The following is a 13,802-nucleotide window of genomic DNA, read 5'->3' on the forward strand; positions in this document are numbered from 1 at the left end:
TATTAAATTATTTGTCAGTCATAATAATTTTTAAAAAGGGAGAAATATTTGGAGGTCTTGACTGGCTTGTTTGACCATGAATTGGTACATATTTCTGCATTATCCTTTAGTGAAGGATACAGTGTGGAAGACGAGAATACAAGTATGCTGACTCTTACCTAAACCTCTAATTTGTAGGTAATGATACAAGGAGAAATCCCCAGGTTATGTGGCATTCTACCAGAAGCCAAAAATTTAGGAAGATTTTTTCCCCCTAATATTGCTTTCAGTTTTAAATTAATGCCCCTTAACTGAAACACTGCTTTAAAATCTTCATTCATTTTTTGCTTTTGTTTTATGTTGCTCATCAGCTCATTGCTTGCAGATTAACGGCAAAACCCTCCACTATGTTTCCAAATATATCTTCTATGTGCATTGTGCTTCTGGTGTTTTGGACATTATAGCATTTGGTCCCTAAGAATGGTATTTTTTTATGCAGTTTAAAAACTTCCCGGGAGAAAAGTTGAGATGTTGCTTACAGAGTAGTTAAATATTTTAAGTACATCAGTACCTCTGATTCTGATCTCTCTTTTGCATTAGCATGGTAAGAGTTGACCCTGCTACCACTATGCATCTTGGATGTGTCCCTAAATAATTCTGTGAGAGATTCCTCGTTAAAACTTGGGGTTTGGTAGAAATCAGGATTGCTAACTTGTCTTTGCCTGATTTAATTCACATGTTATTCCCTTAGATAAAAGTTCTGTAAAAGCGCCATACCTATTTAGCCGTATCTATACAATCTGCTGTTAAGTTCACTTGTTTATCTTCTTTCTTAATGGGATATTTTAATTTAGGGTTTACTTTTAGCCTAGAGAATTAATGTTCAGGAAAATGAGGTTTTAAATTTCCCTTTTGACGAGGGATCATTGAATTAAACATAAGTACTTCCAGTTTTCCTCTTGGACTTTTTTTTTTTTTTTTTTTTTTTTTTGAGAAAGAGCCTCACTAGTTCAGGACACTCTGAAGGTCTGTGAGGTCGTCCTATAAATCTTTGAAAATGATTTTAGAAAGATTTACCAAATGCAATGTTATAGAAGTTTAAGAAAGAGAACTTCCGGCCATCTGCTTCAACAGGAAAGAATTTATAGAGGAAAAGGAAAAAAAAAAAAAACCTGAACACTGTAACAACATAGGCCAGAGATGTATTCTCTGCATATCTCAGAGATTATCCAGAAGGAAATGTGACTTTCTTTAAATTTTTGTTTTTTTAATGTTTACTTACTTTTGAGACAGAGTGTGAGCAGGGAAAGGGCAGAGGGAGAGAAAGACACAGAATCCAAAGTAGGCTCCAGGCTCCTAGCTGTCAGCACAGAGCCTAACAGGAGCTGGAACTCAGAGCTGTGAGATCATGAGCTGTAGTCGCTTAACCGACTGAGCCACCCAGGTGCCCCTGACTTTCAACATTCATAGGAATTGCGGCCCCTGGAATATAGGTTCGCGCAAAGGGCTCTCAGTCCATTTTGCTTTGTTGCCGCTTGTGACCATCTGTGTATTTGTAACATCATTCATGACCTCCTTTTAATGGTAATTGTCTAAGATTATACTCTGTATGACTTTGTTTTCTAGGCTTCGGGAGCAAGTTCTGCTTGAACCTAGCCGACCGTTATGGAACCCATTGACATTCCAAAACAATATATACACATAACTATGTATTTGTGTGTGTGGGTGTGTGTATATATGTATATGTATGTGTGTATATATATGTATATGTATATACACACACACACATAATCAGCCAAAATCAGAGAAAAGGAACAGGGATTTAATACCTTTTTTATGCTTATTTTTGTCAAACATGTACTCCTTTCATACGGGTGGCTTTTACAAGGCAACTGCCGTCATTTAATGTTTTCAATTGTAATTGTCTTAATGGAAATGTTAAGATTCATATCTGATTAACATTTTTAATAACTTAGAGGAGATTTTAACTTTAGTTATTTAAATGAGATAAAATTATTGTACCGAATTCTCTGTCTAAAGTTTATTCAGGGGTGATTTCCCCGATGTGTGCATAAAATCAAGATCTTATTTTACTGATGCATAAGTCCTAGTGGGACGAGACTAGGCATATGCTTTCAGATAAATAAGGAGTTACTCCAATCAGTTTTCCCCAATCAAAGAAGCCATGTCATTTTACTTTTAGAAACATACAAGTGGACTCAATATGGGAATTTTCATAATCGCTCATGCATTTGTCAGCCAACATTAAAAAGTAACCAACTCCTCAGGTATTTGTAGTTTACCCTAAGCTTCTATAAGAGAGTAGGTTAAAAAGAAAAGGGTAGATAATCTTTCTTATGCAAACTTTGTTCTTATAGTTTGTCTTTTCTTTCATTTTTTACTTTAGTAGCATCCTCCACACATTTGTGTGCCTGATTTGAAGGGAAGCTGGGGCACCCAGCGAGTTTAGCCATTAAGTTTCTGTATATTGATTTGCAGATTAAGTAATGCTGGGAGGAATAAAGAAGGAAGGGAAACTTGGAACACAAAAGCCTTGCAGATTCCAGTGCTTGGGCTTCTGCTTCTAAGGAACTTCAGTGGCTTAGGGCTAAATGGCCATTTTATTCAAATGCTATGAAATCTGAAAACATACTGGCAGGTGCTCCTCTCCTTGGCAATTCATTCAGTATCCAGATTCTACAATGTTTAACTGAAGAATTGGTTATGTTTTGATCCTAAGAGTCGAACATTCTTTTTGTTTGGGGATGGGTTTGGGTTTTTTTTGTTTCTTTGTTGTTTTTCTTTTTTTTAATTCCTAAAGCTTACCAGATATGAATGGCTAATATTCCATTGTTCTGCTTATTGTAATGGTGAATGCTTTAAGAAAAAAAAAGTGTAATTTGCTAAGAATAATTCATGATCTGTTTATGCGATAACTCCTTTTTGTTACAATTTTTTTAAAAAAGGCTATTTTTGTTAATGTAAAGTAAATATTTCAGAGCAAATTTTTTAAACTTATTGCACTAAATACAGGCTCTGTACAAAAAAAAAAAAAAAAAAGCCTCAGCATTTTATCATTCCATGGAAGAAGAATCTTTTGAAAGAAAGCATTGCCTCCTACCAGAATTAGACAGTGAATTAGACCGGTATGATGGAAATGCATACAATTAATGTCACTAGGGCTTAATAAGCAGCTGTTTGCTAATGTGCTTCCTTTCAAAGGGTTAGACCTTTAAATTGCTGCAAAAGGTAAATTGTATTTTTTTTTTTTTAAGTATCCGTGTTCTTTACTCTAGCTAGGCTAAAATTTGCTAAATGCCTTGGTTTCTTTTCAAAGCTCATGTAATATTTCTGATTTTTCAGAATATTTGCAATAAGAGTCTGGATTTTTAAAAAAAACAAACAAAAAACCACACACACACACACAGTTAAGAGCTCATATCTTGGCAAGACCTGGGAAACCAACATTGTGAGACTAGCTATTTTGAAACAATAATTCTCCAGAAGTTAACATCTAACATCGCCAAACGCCAAACGGTATCATTGTACTCTTTTATATCATTTGAAATGGAATAAATATAATTATGTAACTAACAATTTTCCAAATAGATGAGAGAGCAAATCATGTAAGGAAATTCAGAATACCTTCTGTTTCATAGCCACACAGATTTTGGACATTAAGAAACATTGGGAACTAAATTTAGGATTGGAAAAAGTTTGGAAGATGAGTATCAAAACAGAAGACATTCTAGGAGCTAGCTATTCTAGGAGATGTCCCTCCAAAGTGACCTGATGGAAGTCTTGAATTTGGAAATTAGGTTCTACTCACTTGGACATCCCAGCATCATGGACTCTTGCTGCTCCCTGTTCCATTTGCTCGCAATCTCAGCTATTTGGAAGCCACCAGGAATGCTTTCTAATTATCATTTGCAACTAGAACTGTAATCAGAAAGAAATTTTGTATTTTTGTATAACTTGATTGTGTGCCATTTTATATAACAGGTCCTGTTTTACAAATAAATTTCGTTTTACTAACATTGTGTTTAGAAATTATGATCTATGTGTAACCATGTCATTTGAGTTCCGAATTAATTGCCAGGCTGTTTTCCCTGAGTGAATCTGTGTGCTGTCTAAGTAGATATATGCATAGGTGCATATATATTACCACAGGCACACACAGAGAGATGTTTAATATATAGAATATCACTCTCATATGAGCTTCATTCCTTGATACATTTTATAAAGCCTCACAGAGGCTTTTTAGCAATATTTAAATGTTTTGAGGTTATGTTTGGATATTCCTGCTGCCTCTTTCATTCATTGTGAGTCATTCTTCAGCTAGCTATGGGCCGCCTTATTGCTACTCGCTCACTGCCTCCATCTTCTGCCCAAGTGAGAAGAATAGATGAAGAACAAAAATTATCTGTGATATGTGGTTACCTGAATAATTTTATAAGCCATCGACTCTGTGTTGTGGTTTTTGTCTTTTTCTGTGATGGATCTTCAAAATTGTGTTCAGTACTTACATCTCCAGAGTTCTAGTTAGGGTCCTCTATTGTAAATGGTGATCGTGGTGGCCGGAGTATCACTGTGGGCTCTGCCATCAGAAAAAGCCTCTGGTACATGATTTAGACTTTCTAGGCTCCCGCCTCAATAGTAAGTGCTGCTATAATGTAGTATGGAAGGGAGAAGGTTACATTTCGGTGTAAGTCCAAGAGACCTATGTTCTACTGGAGGCTTAACCAGTGCGTTAGGTAAACATTAGGAATTTAGCTAGGGCGTTGAGATTACATAATCCTTGCATGGATGAGCAGAGCTCAGAGCAGGTTGTTCCTTTAAACCATTTAATGCAGTGCTTAATGTTTAGGATTAGAGCTTTTATCCTATCCTATAGCACGATTAAGTCCTACGTTACTGCAGTTTAAGTGGCTTAACTGTGTGTTGGTACCCAAACTTTTTCCATATTGGTTGGGGAAGAGGCACTCATTGAATCTTATTTTTAAATTATGCTGGAAATAAGTTCCTTTGTAGAGATGCTCCCTTACTCTTAGATATTTTTTCTTTTTTCTTTTTTCTTTTTTTTTTTTTTTTTAGCAAAGAACATTAAGTTGCTGATTCCCAATACCATTGATCTTGGTATCTGCCAAGGCTCCTTGTCTTTCCAGGGCAGTTTCAGGATTTCATCCCAGTAGGCGTAGTGAGGAGATGACCCCTTCCTTTATCCTGGTCCTGAGCTGTTGCTTTACATGAGAGTAGTGCTTCTCCCACCAGAACTGCAGGCACCAAATATCAGGCCATATCAGTGTCTCCAAAGCTTCAACCATTTGCACCATGCACCAGCACTAGCTAATAAAGGCCGTTTCAAGGGTGTCCCCCAGGCCACCCCACTGCAAAATAGAAATAATGGGGTCCATTCCAAAAATGGAGCTGCCAATTATGGTGACTTGAACATTTTAGTTTATCTTTGGTCAGTAACCTTCTCATTTGAATTTCTGGAGTTTCCAGTAGCCTTAAGGTAGCCTATGAGAAGTTTCCTTCAGAAAATACTTTAAGCTTTCACCTTTCGATAAGTTCTCTATTGCTTTTTTTATTGCTACTTAAAAAAAAAAATTTCCCAGAGTCTGGAGGCTTATCAATGCACCTGCCACAGTTAATTTCTGTATTCTTTTCATACATTTCGTCTGACAGATAGGAGTGCACTATAACAGCTTGCCTAGAGTTAAGATGTGGTCCGTGAATATATATTAGAAAATTGCAAGTTCAAAAGTAAATGCACATAAGGCAGAGATTTGCATATTATAAATTCACAGCATAGAATTCCTTTTGCTTTAAATGCATATTCATGCATCTTTGTGTACTAAGGATGCATATTAGCCCTTTTGAAGGGTAGGTACTGTTCACATACAGTGGCCACTTTTGAAATTAGCTCATCTTTGATTAGTGGCACATAGCCCAGATTTTGAAACCAGGACCCTTGAGTGTGCCAAGAGAAAAATCTAGAGCTAACAAACTTAACAAACAAAAAACTAAACATGTTGCATACACTTGTCAATTTAAAATAGCACACTTTCCCCCATTCAAACTTCATAAATGTGAGCCAAATTCTTACTCTACAAGTTTTAAGAGGAAAATTTTAATCCAAGATTCAGATCTTTTAAAGTGTCTTTCTTATAGAAAGCTTCAATGCAGAGTTTTTAAATTTGAGAATTTCTGTGGAAAACCTTTCTAGGGAGATACTACAGTAGCTTTTCGTCCTTCCCATCTTCATGATTTTTATATGGATAAAAAAAGTCAAACTTATGTTTCAGTTTCAATATTGCATGAACAATTATCACTTTTGTAAATTACATGGGCAACATTTAAGTTTGATATTTTCTAAAGGAATTCATTAGTAAATTTGTGGAAAAGATATGAAATTACTAGGAACCAAAATATTAGGCTATTTTATTCCATTTTGATACTCAGTTTTACAACTAAAATGATTTCCTGAGGAAAAAAATACTCCAGGCCAGGGCATTGAGAATAATAACGCTTTTAGGTTACTCAAGGTCTAGTCAAGACCTAGCTGAATAGGAAAGCATTGTAATTCCCAAATGTTTCAGGAAATTTTGACTTGTATTTGCTAAGACCTGAATTTAATATTTGATATTCATAAGCAGGTTCTTAATCTTGTGAGAGGACTGTGGGCCCCTTTGAGAAACTTATGAAAGCAATGGACTGTCTTTCTCTCAAAGGCACATAGCACATTTATGAACATTTAAAATGGTAATCGAATTTCAGGGCCCTCAAACTGCCAGCCTCCACCCCACCATCCCCTTAGGGCCTCGTGCACACAAATCAAAGGCTGCTCTAAAGTTGGTTTGATAACATGTTTTGAAATAAAGTAGTGATTAGGACTCCACTAAAAATACTTTTAAGATGGCACCTACCAACTTCTGACCTGGAATTATTTGTGTAACTTAAGACTTTTCATTTAGTACCAGTTTTGGAAATAGAAACTGCACTAATGTGAAAAGTAACAAAATGGTCGACACTGAATCTTCAAGACAGTGAGATTTCTTTTCTTGGAGGTGTGATGGTGTGTGTGTTGGGGATGGATTTTGGCAAACTACCACATTATTTGCCATGGATGAGAAAATCCAGACAGTGAATATGGAAGGAACCCTTATAATTAGCCATCTACAAATTATCGATTGATTCTTTTTATTGTTGCTCAGATACGACAAGTGTTATCGGTAGATCACTGTCTAAAAATATATCAGTCATCATGACCAAGAACAGTTGAAGATGATGATAAATTAGCAAACTCATTTTAGCTCATTGTTGGCAAAGTTTTAGTGGAAAGTTGGAGAAGCAGATGATGGGGATGGGGAGGAGGGAATTCAGAAGTTGTTTTCCTCCCCACTTAAATCGGGGAAGTGTTTCTTGCCTTGAGTGTTTTCCAGTCGCCCACTAGAGCAGCTTTTGACCACTCTTCCAATGAGACTGTGCCTTCACTCCCCACACCCACCCTGTCTTGCTTCTTTAGGGAAGCACGTGGATTTCTTCACATCTGCTCCATACTGTTAGGTAGGGGTGCTGCGTCTACATGGAGGGCCCTCAGGGCCCTTAAAAAAGCACGCAGAAATCCTTAAAGGAGTTTGAAGTTCTTTTAAGGTTTGATTCCAGTGAGTCATGATTTATAGTCAGACATCAAACCATTACCTACCTTTTCAAGCTGAAGAAAGCAGTGGAAATCTCATAACTGGCTGGAGAAGAAAGGAGAAAAGTCAGCTCCCTACCCCACCCCACACATCCAGAAGAGCTTTAATGAACCTTCTACAGTAGCAAATGGAGAGACCATGGGTGGAAATTCCCATATCGGGTGAAAAAGGGCCTGAGTCCAGTGTAAGTATCTACATTTGATATTCCTTTTGTTGTAGATGTGTATGACTTAGAATGTTCTGATCTTCACCTCTGAATCTGATTCACCCATCCTGTCAGATAGAAATGTAGTTTGAGTTAGTTATTTTTTTCAGGAATTTGTGTTAAATCATTCCGTGTGAGTAAAAAGTAGGCATGGAACAGAAGACTTGACTAAATGGGCACAGAACTGAGATGAAGCTACAGCCAGCAGCCCACGGACCATGCCACCTGCCACTAGAAAATGTGAGCACTCTCTTTATTTACCATGTTGATCATCAGGCCAGGATTCCTAAATGGTATTAGATACCTCACAGGAATGAGACAGTAACAGGACAGCTTTTGGGGGCTGATGATCTGAGACAGAGACTAGTAAGTTGTCCCCGTCCTCTGGGCTCCAGTAGTCTGTACTTGGAAGTTCTTTTTGGCTCCTCTTGGTTTTTGCTAGATTTGATTTTCAGAGACTTGGCATGGGGAAATTTACCTTTCTTCTGTGTTGACTTAGTGCTTACTACAAGGTTATGTGGTGGTGTTGAGGTTTTCTGACTTCTTCCCTTTTACAAAAGGGTACCGGGAGCTCTGTAATAGAAAGAAGTTTCAATTATACTGTCTCAGAATATTCTTGACCACTGAATGCACTTTAAATAGGTCTTGTAACCCCATGAGGTAAGTTCAGTGGGTTGTTAGCTGATTTGATTATAAGAGGAAAAACTTTACAACTAACAAACCAGAAAGGTGGGGAGAAAAGTGTGGAAGGCTCCTAACAAAATGACAGGGGCTCTGGAAAAACAACCAAAGACAAATGCATATCTTCTGAAGACCAAAGGCCCAACTCTAAGTACTTGCTGGCACAACCTGTCCAAACTTCTGGAGTTTAGAATAGAGCCCCTAGAACAGGCAGCCAAGCTTTAAGACAAGTCAGTGCAATAGGGACCTGCTATAGACCTCTCAGGCTTTGAGCCTTCACATCGTGTCAGGCCCAGCCCAACGTATGGGGTGATAGGAATACAAAACACGCATCAGTGTGTCCCTATTTCTCACTGCTGTGTGATACAGCATGAGAAGTATGTTGTGGTGCCGCATATTTCTCAACTTGATGCCTTTTTTGTCTTTGTCTTTTTCTTTTGCCATTGCATCCTAATCCATAGTGTCAGAATGAATTTTTGTACCATGTCCTGTCTGTCCATTATGAACTGTAGGATCACAGTTCAGCCTTCCATGAATTCCGTAGTTCAGGATCCTTTACCTTAGTGTTATTTTGAGCTTTTTCTTATCACAGTGTCATTACACTGTATTCAGGTGGGGAAACAAACATGTAGGTGCTTGAACATGCCCCACAGACACGGTGGTAGCCCAACTATTTGTGACTGTCATTATTGACACAGTGCAGACTTTACAGACAGAGCATGATGCTCTCAGAGGACTTTAAAAATATGTATATTAAGCAATTAACTTTCTGGAGTTATCAAATCTTGCTGGGAAATTAACTTCCAAGAGCTCTGAATTGGATGAAATTCCAGCTGGCTTCAGAGTACAATGAGCCGATATGAAATGGAGCTTTGAAATGTTTTTCTTGTGCAGAAATATGAAATAGAAAAAAGTGCTGATCTAATGCTAAGTTTTCTCTGTGTACTGACTCAGTTGCCAGAATTATAATGAAAACTGTATTTTAGTCTAACAAATGTATAGAATTTTTTATGTAATAAATAAAATTTTATAGGAAAGAATGTCATTGTGTACTGTGTTGGAACACTTTCCCATGACCAGGATGGTGATTAATAGTAGTGTAAGGGAGGAAAATAATTCCCCCCCCCCTTCTGAGTTCTTAGCTAAGACCTCCTTAATAGAAGACAGATTAATGAGAAAAACACGCAGAAATTTACTAACATGTGTACCTCATGTATACATGGGAGATACCCAGGGAAAATTGAGTAACTCCCTGAGGTGGCTTAGAATTCAAGCTTAAATACCATCTTACCAGAGAAAGACAAGGGGTGAGGTAAGCCTCCTGGGGAACAGGAGATGATTTTTAGGAAAGATGCGTGGGCCCTTAGAAGAATAGAGGGGGAGGTGAAATAGTTTGTGAGAAAGTTTGCCTGGGTGTGGTGTCAACTTTTTGTCTCCTGTGATAAGAGTCAGTTCTCCCTGGTTAATCAACCTCCCAAGAAGAGACTTGACGACAGTCCTTTGGAGGATCTGTCTTTAGGCAGATAAGGAGAGTTCAGAGAAAGCCTCTCCCTGCATCTACTCTTTTTCGGGTACCTACATGTAGCTCAAAATGATCAATATACCAAAGTGGCATTTGGGGGTAGCATGTTTTGAAATCCTACCGCCCTGTTTTGGGGTGGCATATTCTACTCTTCAATAGAAAGTGATCATGGGCAACATCTTGGCTTCAGATTAGGTCCTTATGCTGCAAGGGTGCCCCAGAATTTCCAAGCTCTTCCTTTCTAGCAACTTGCAGCATGTCCTAGGATCCTTGAAGTACAAAATATAAATGTACTACAAACTAAAGAAGTACAAAGTTCATCCACTGCCCGGTGGGGCTTGAGTCTGGGCTGCCATTGCAGCTGAATTAAGTCATTAGGTAGAGTAGAAAAAAGCCTGTTGGATAACATTTACCAGAGAAAACACACGCACCTGGTACGGTGCCCTGCCCACGAATTGAAACCTGGATCTGTGCTAAGTTAGTGGGTTTGCGAAACTCTGGTGTGCTGTAATTTATGCTGTGCCCCATGAAAGTTTGGAAAAAGTCAAGCTCATTTAAAACTAATATTTTAGGGGCGCCTGGGTGGCGCAGTCGGTTAAGCGTCCGACTTCAGCCAGGTCACGATCTCGTGGTCCGTGAGTTCAAGCCCCTCGTCAGGCTCTGAGCTGATGGCTCAGAGCCTGGAGCCTGGAGCCTGTTTCCGATTCTGTGTCTCCCTCTCTCTCTGCCCCTCCCCCGTTCATGCTCTGTCTCTCTCTATCCCCAAAATAAATAAACGTTGAAAAAAAAAATTAAAAAAAAAACAACAACTAATATTTTATTTTATTTATTTATTTTTAACAAGGCTTCAAGCCCAGCACAGAGCCCAGTGCTGAGCTTGAATTCACGACCCTGAGATCAAGAGCTGGGCTAAGATCAAGAATCGGACGCTTAACCGACTGAGCTACACAGGCACCCCATTAACCATGTTTTGATTGATACTGGGGACTAAGGAAGGGATCTTCATAAGTGGAAGAAGACCGTTTTCAATAGCAATAAACCTCTCCTAGTTTGTTTCACAATGTTGGCCTTTTTTTGAGAGGCTTCTGTACAGACTGCTTTTCATGAGCAAATGCGAATTATGCCCAGATCATAGCCCAGCTGTTGATCTATACCGTCTTGCCAAAAGTTGTTGCTCTAGAACATTTATGAGGCATCCTCAAACAACGGAGGTACTTGAGATACTGAAGAATATTAATGAGTCTGGACTGTTCATTCATATCTTGGGTCTTTCTGATGTAAGTTTACATAATTTCTTGTTCTATAGACCACCTAGAGATTAAAGAGATGCAAAAAGCCTCACGTCTCCTAAAAGGTACCCAGAAATTTTTTCTGTTTGACTATGGAAATATACTTTGTATTCAACCTCAAATTTTAGAAAGTTAAAAAAAAAAACACCTACAGGATTTCTTTCAGGAAGCATACTACTTACACACTTCAGATGTAAGTTATGTAAGTTATTACATTAATATGTAAGTTATGATTAAAATTTGAGCTTCAAATAGCTGTATAGCTCAAAGCTCTTACAGGTGTTGAAAAATTGAAAAAGAAGCCAGTGTCCTGTAAGGCTCTTTGGCCTTAGATCTCCTATCAAGTGCTGTGAAACTAATCAGTGCCTCTTCACACATTATTTTTTTTAGGTGGGGCAAGTAGCAGTGAAAGTAAGAAGTGCTTTGTGCCTTTTGTTTCATAGTATGCATTTACTGTTCACATCCTGAGAAAAATAACTTTAGAAGATGCACCTAGGTGAAATTTAGGATTTCAGAAAACGCAAAGCTAAGCTATTAGACCATTTCATGGGCTTATCAGCATTTTCAATGATAGTCTTAAAGCTTTCTAGGTAGTTATAACTCCCTGGCCAGGTACGTCAGACTAGAGAGGCCACAGTAAGTAATTGCCTTCAAGGCAAAACAAAAGGGCTTTTAGTCATCCATACTCATCATATAACCTTACATTTGGAGGCAGGATATTAGGGGTTTGTGTTTGATCTACTCTCCACCTGCCAGGAAGGATTATCACAGCTTACAACAAAATAAAACAATTTAACGCCAAAATTAAAAATGTGAATGAAAATTGAGAAAAAGAGATTCGCTGTTTAAGAAACCCAAGGATGAGCATAAGATTGACCTCCAAATGTTCTCTCAGTCCTGCAAAGAGGAAATCAAGAAAGGTACATGGTTTTACATGTCTAAAAAAAAAGGAAGAGTTGAATAGAACTTTAATAGGAGGGACTAGGCAGGTATTAAAAATGAGTAATATTTAATGACTTGGAATAACGTCTACAGTATAGCCAATGAAAGGGGGGATAAAGCAGTATTTACAGCCTGATCTCATTTATATAAAATCCATATTCTTATATATTTTTAAATGACTGAAGGTATGGTAGGTGCTCTCTGAAGCAATTCCATAAGCACTGGTAGTTAATCAGTTAATTGAAAAATGTGGTCAAGGAGAATCATTATTAAAGAAAAAAATGTTGGGGCGCCTGGGTGGCGCAGTCGGTTAAGCGTCCGGCTTCAGCCAGGTCACGATCTCGTGGTCCGTGAGTTCGAGCCCCGCGTCAGGCTCTGGGCTGATGGCTCAGAGGCTGGAGCCTGTTTCCGATTCTGTGTCTCCCTCTCTCTCTGCCCCTCCCCCGTTCATGCTCTGTCACTCTCTGTCCCAAAAATAAATAAACGTTGAAAAAAAAAAAATTAAAAAAAAAAAAAAGAAAGAAAGAAAAAAATGTTTAAATTCAAGTAAACGTTCATTGGCCAATCTTTTGACATAGGTATAGTTCTTTTTTATGACTGACTCCTCTGAAGTTGTCTGTTGTCTTTTTTTTTTTTTTTGCATTTAACCGCACCAATAATATAACCACCCAAAACTTTAATAAAGTGAAATCATGGATTTTCAAAAGTGGATTAGGAATTTAGACATGCTTATGAAGTCAGCTGAGTATGCACTCCCAGAGTTTTATAATTTCTATTCTTTATAGTTTTCACACAGTTGAGAGTAATAATTTTAGTATCTTTATAGTCTTTCCAAGGCATTCAACTTAGTTTTCATAGAAATTACTCTTTTCATACTCATTTTTTTTTTAATTTTTAAAAGTTTTATTTATTTTGAGAGAGAGAGAGAGGCAGGGAGGGGCAGAGAGAGAGAGGGAAAGAGAGAATCCCAAGCAGGGCCTGCACTGTCAGCGCAAAGCCAGACGCAGGGCTCAAATCCACAAACTCTGAGATCATGACCTGAGCCGAAACCAAGAGTTGGATGCTTAACCGACTGAGTGACCCAGGGGCCCCCATAGTTTTTATCAATGTATATTACATAAGTAAGCATACCATTAAAATAACCCATTGCACCTGGCATAACATGTTGGAATAAACACACCTGACTCTTACCATGAATAGTTCACTGATGTTGAGAACAGAGTACGCAAGCCCCTGGGAACATTCAGCCAGCTATGATATCAACCAGTACATTCTAGAGTATCGGAGAATGTCATGGTGAAGAGGAAGGCAGCTAGGAAAACCACCCTTTTTACATCAAAATCATAATTATGGTTATCTCTTTGTTATGGGATTATGAATAATTTAATTTTTTCTTTGCTTATCTCTATGTTTAAAATATTCCTCTAGAGTTTCTTAATATGAAAAAAATGTAGTCACATTCAAAAGCAAATAGCTAGGTA

General features: G+C 38.0%; 1 protein-coding gene across 2 annotated transcripts in view; it reads left to right on the forward strand.

The window, feature by feature from the left end:
* SLC44A1 (solute carrier family 44 member 1) overlaps positions 1-13,802 on the forward strand; it is a 203,964-nt gene that overhangs the window by 154,597 nt on the left and 35,565 nt on the right. The window contains exon 16 of one of the 2 annotated variants that reach the window (XM_045469463.1): positions 1,606-4,016. The exons of the other annotated variant lie outside the window; for it this stretch is intronic. Coding sequence (XP_045325419.1) covers positions 1,606-1,629 — 24 coding nt within the window. The 3' untranslated portion in view covers positions 1,630-4,016. Of the gene's footprint in view, positions 1-1,605; positions 4,017-13,802 lie in introns of those variants that run through there. 2 annotated transcript variants of the gene reach the window in all.

This window comes from Leopardus geoffroyi, chromosome D4 (genome assembly GCF_018350155.1).
Source record: "Leopardus geoffroyi isolate Oge1 chromosome D4, O.geoffroyi_Oge1_pat1.0, whole genome shotgun sequence".
Lineage (NCBI taxonomy): Eukaryota > Metazoa > Chordata > Mammalia > Carnivora > Felidae > Leopardus > Leopardus geoffroyi.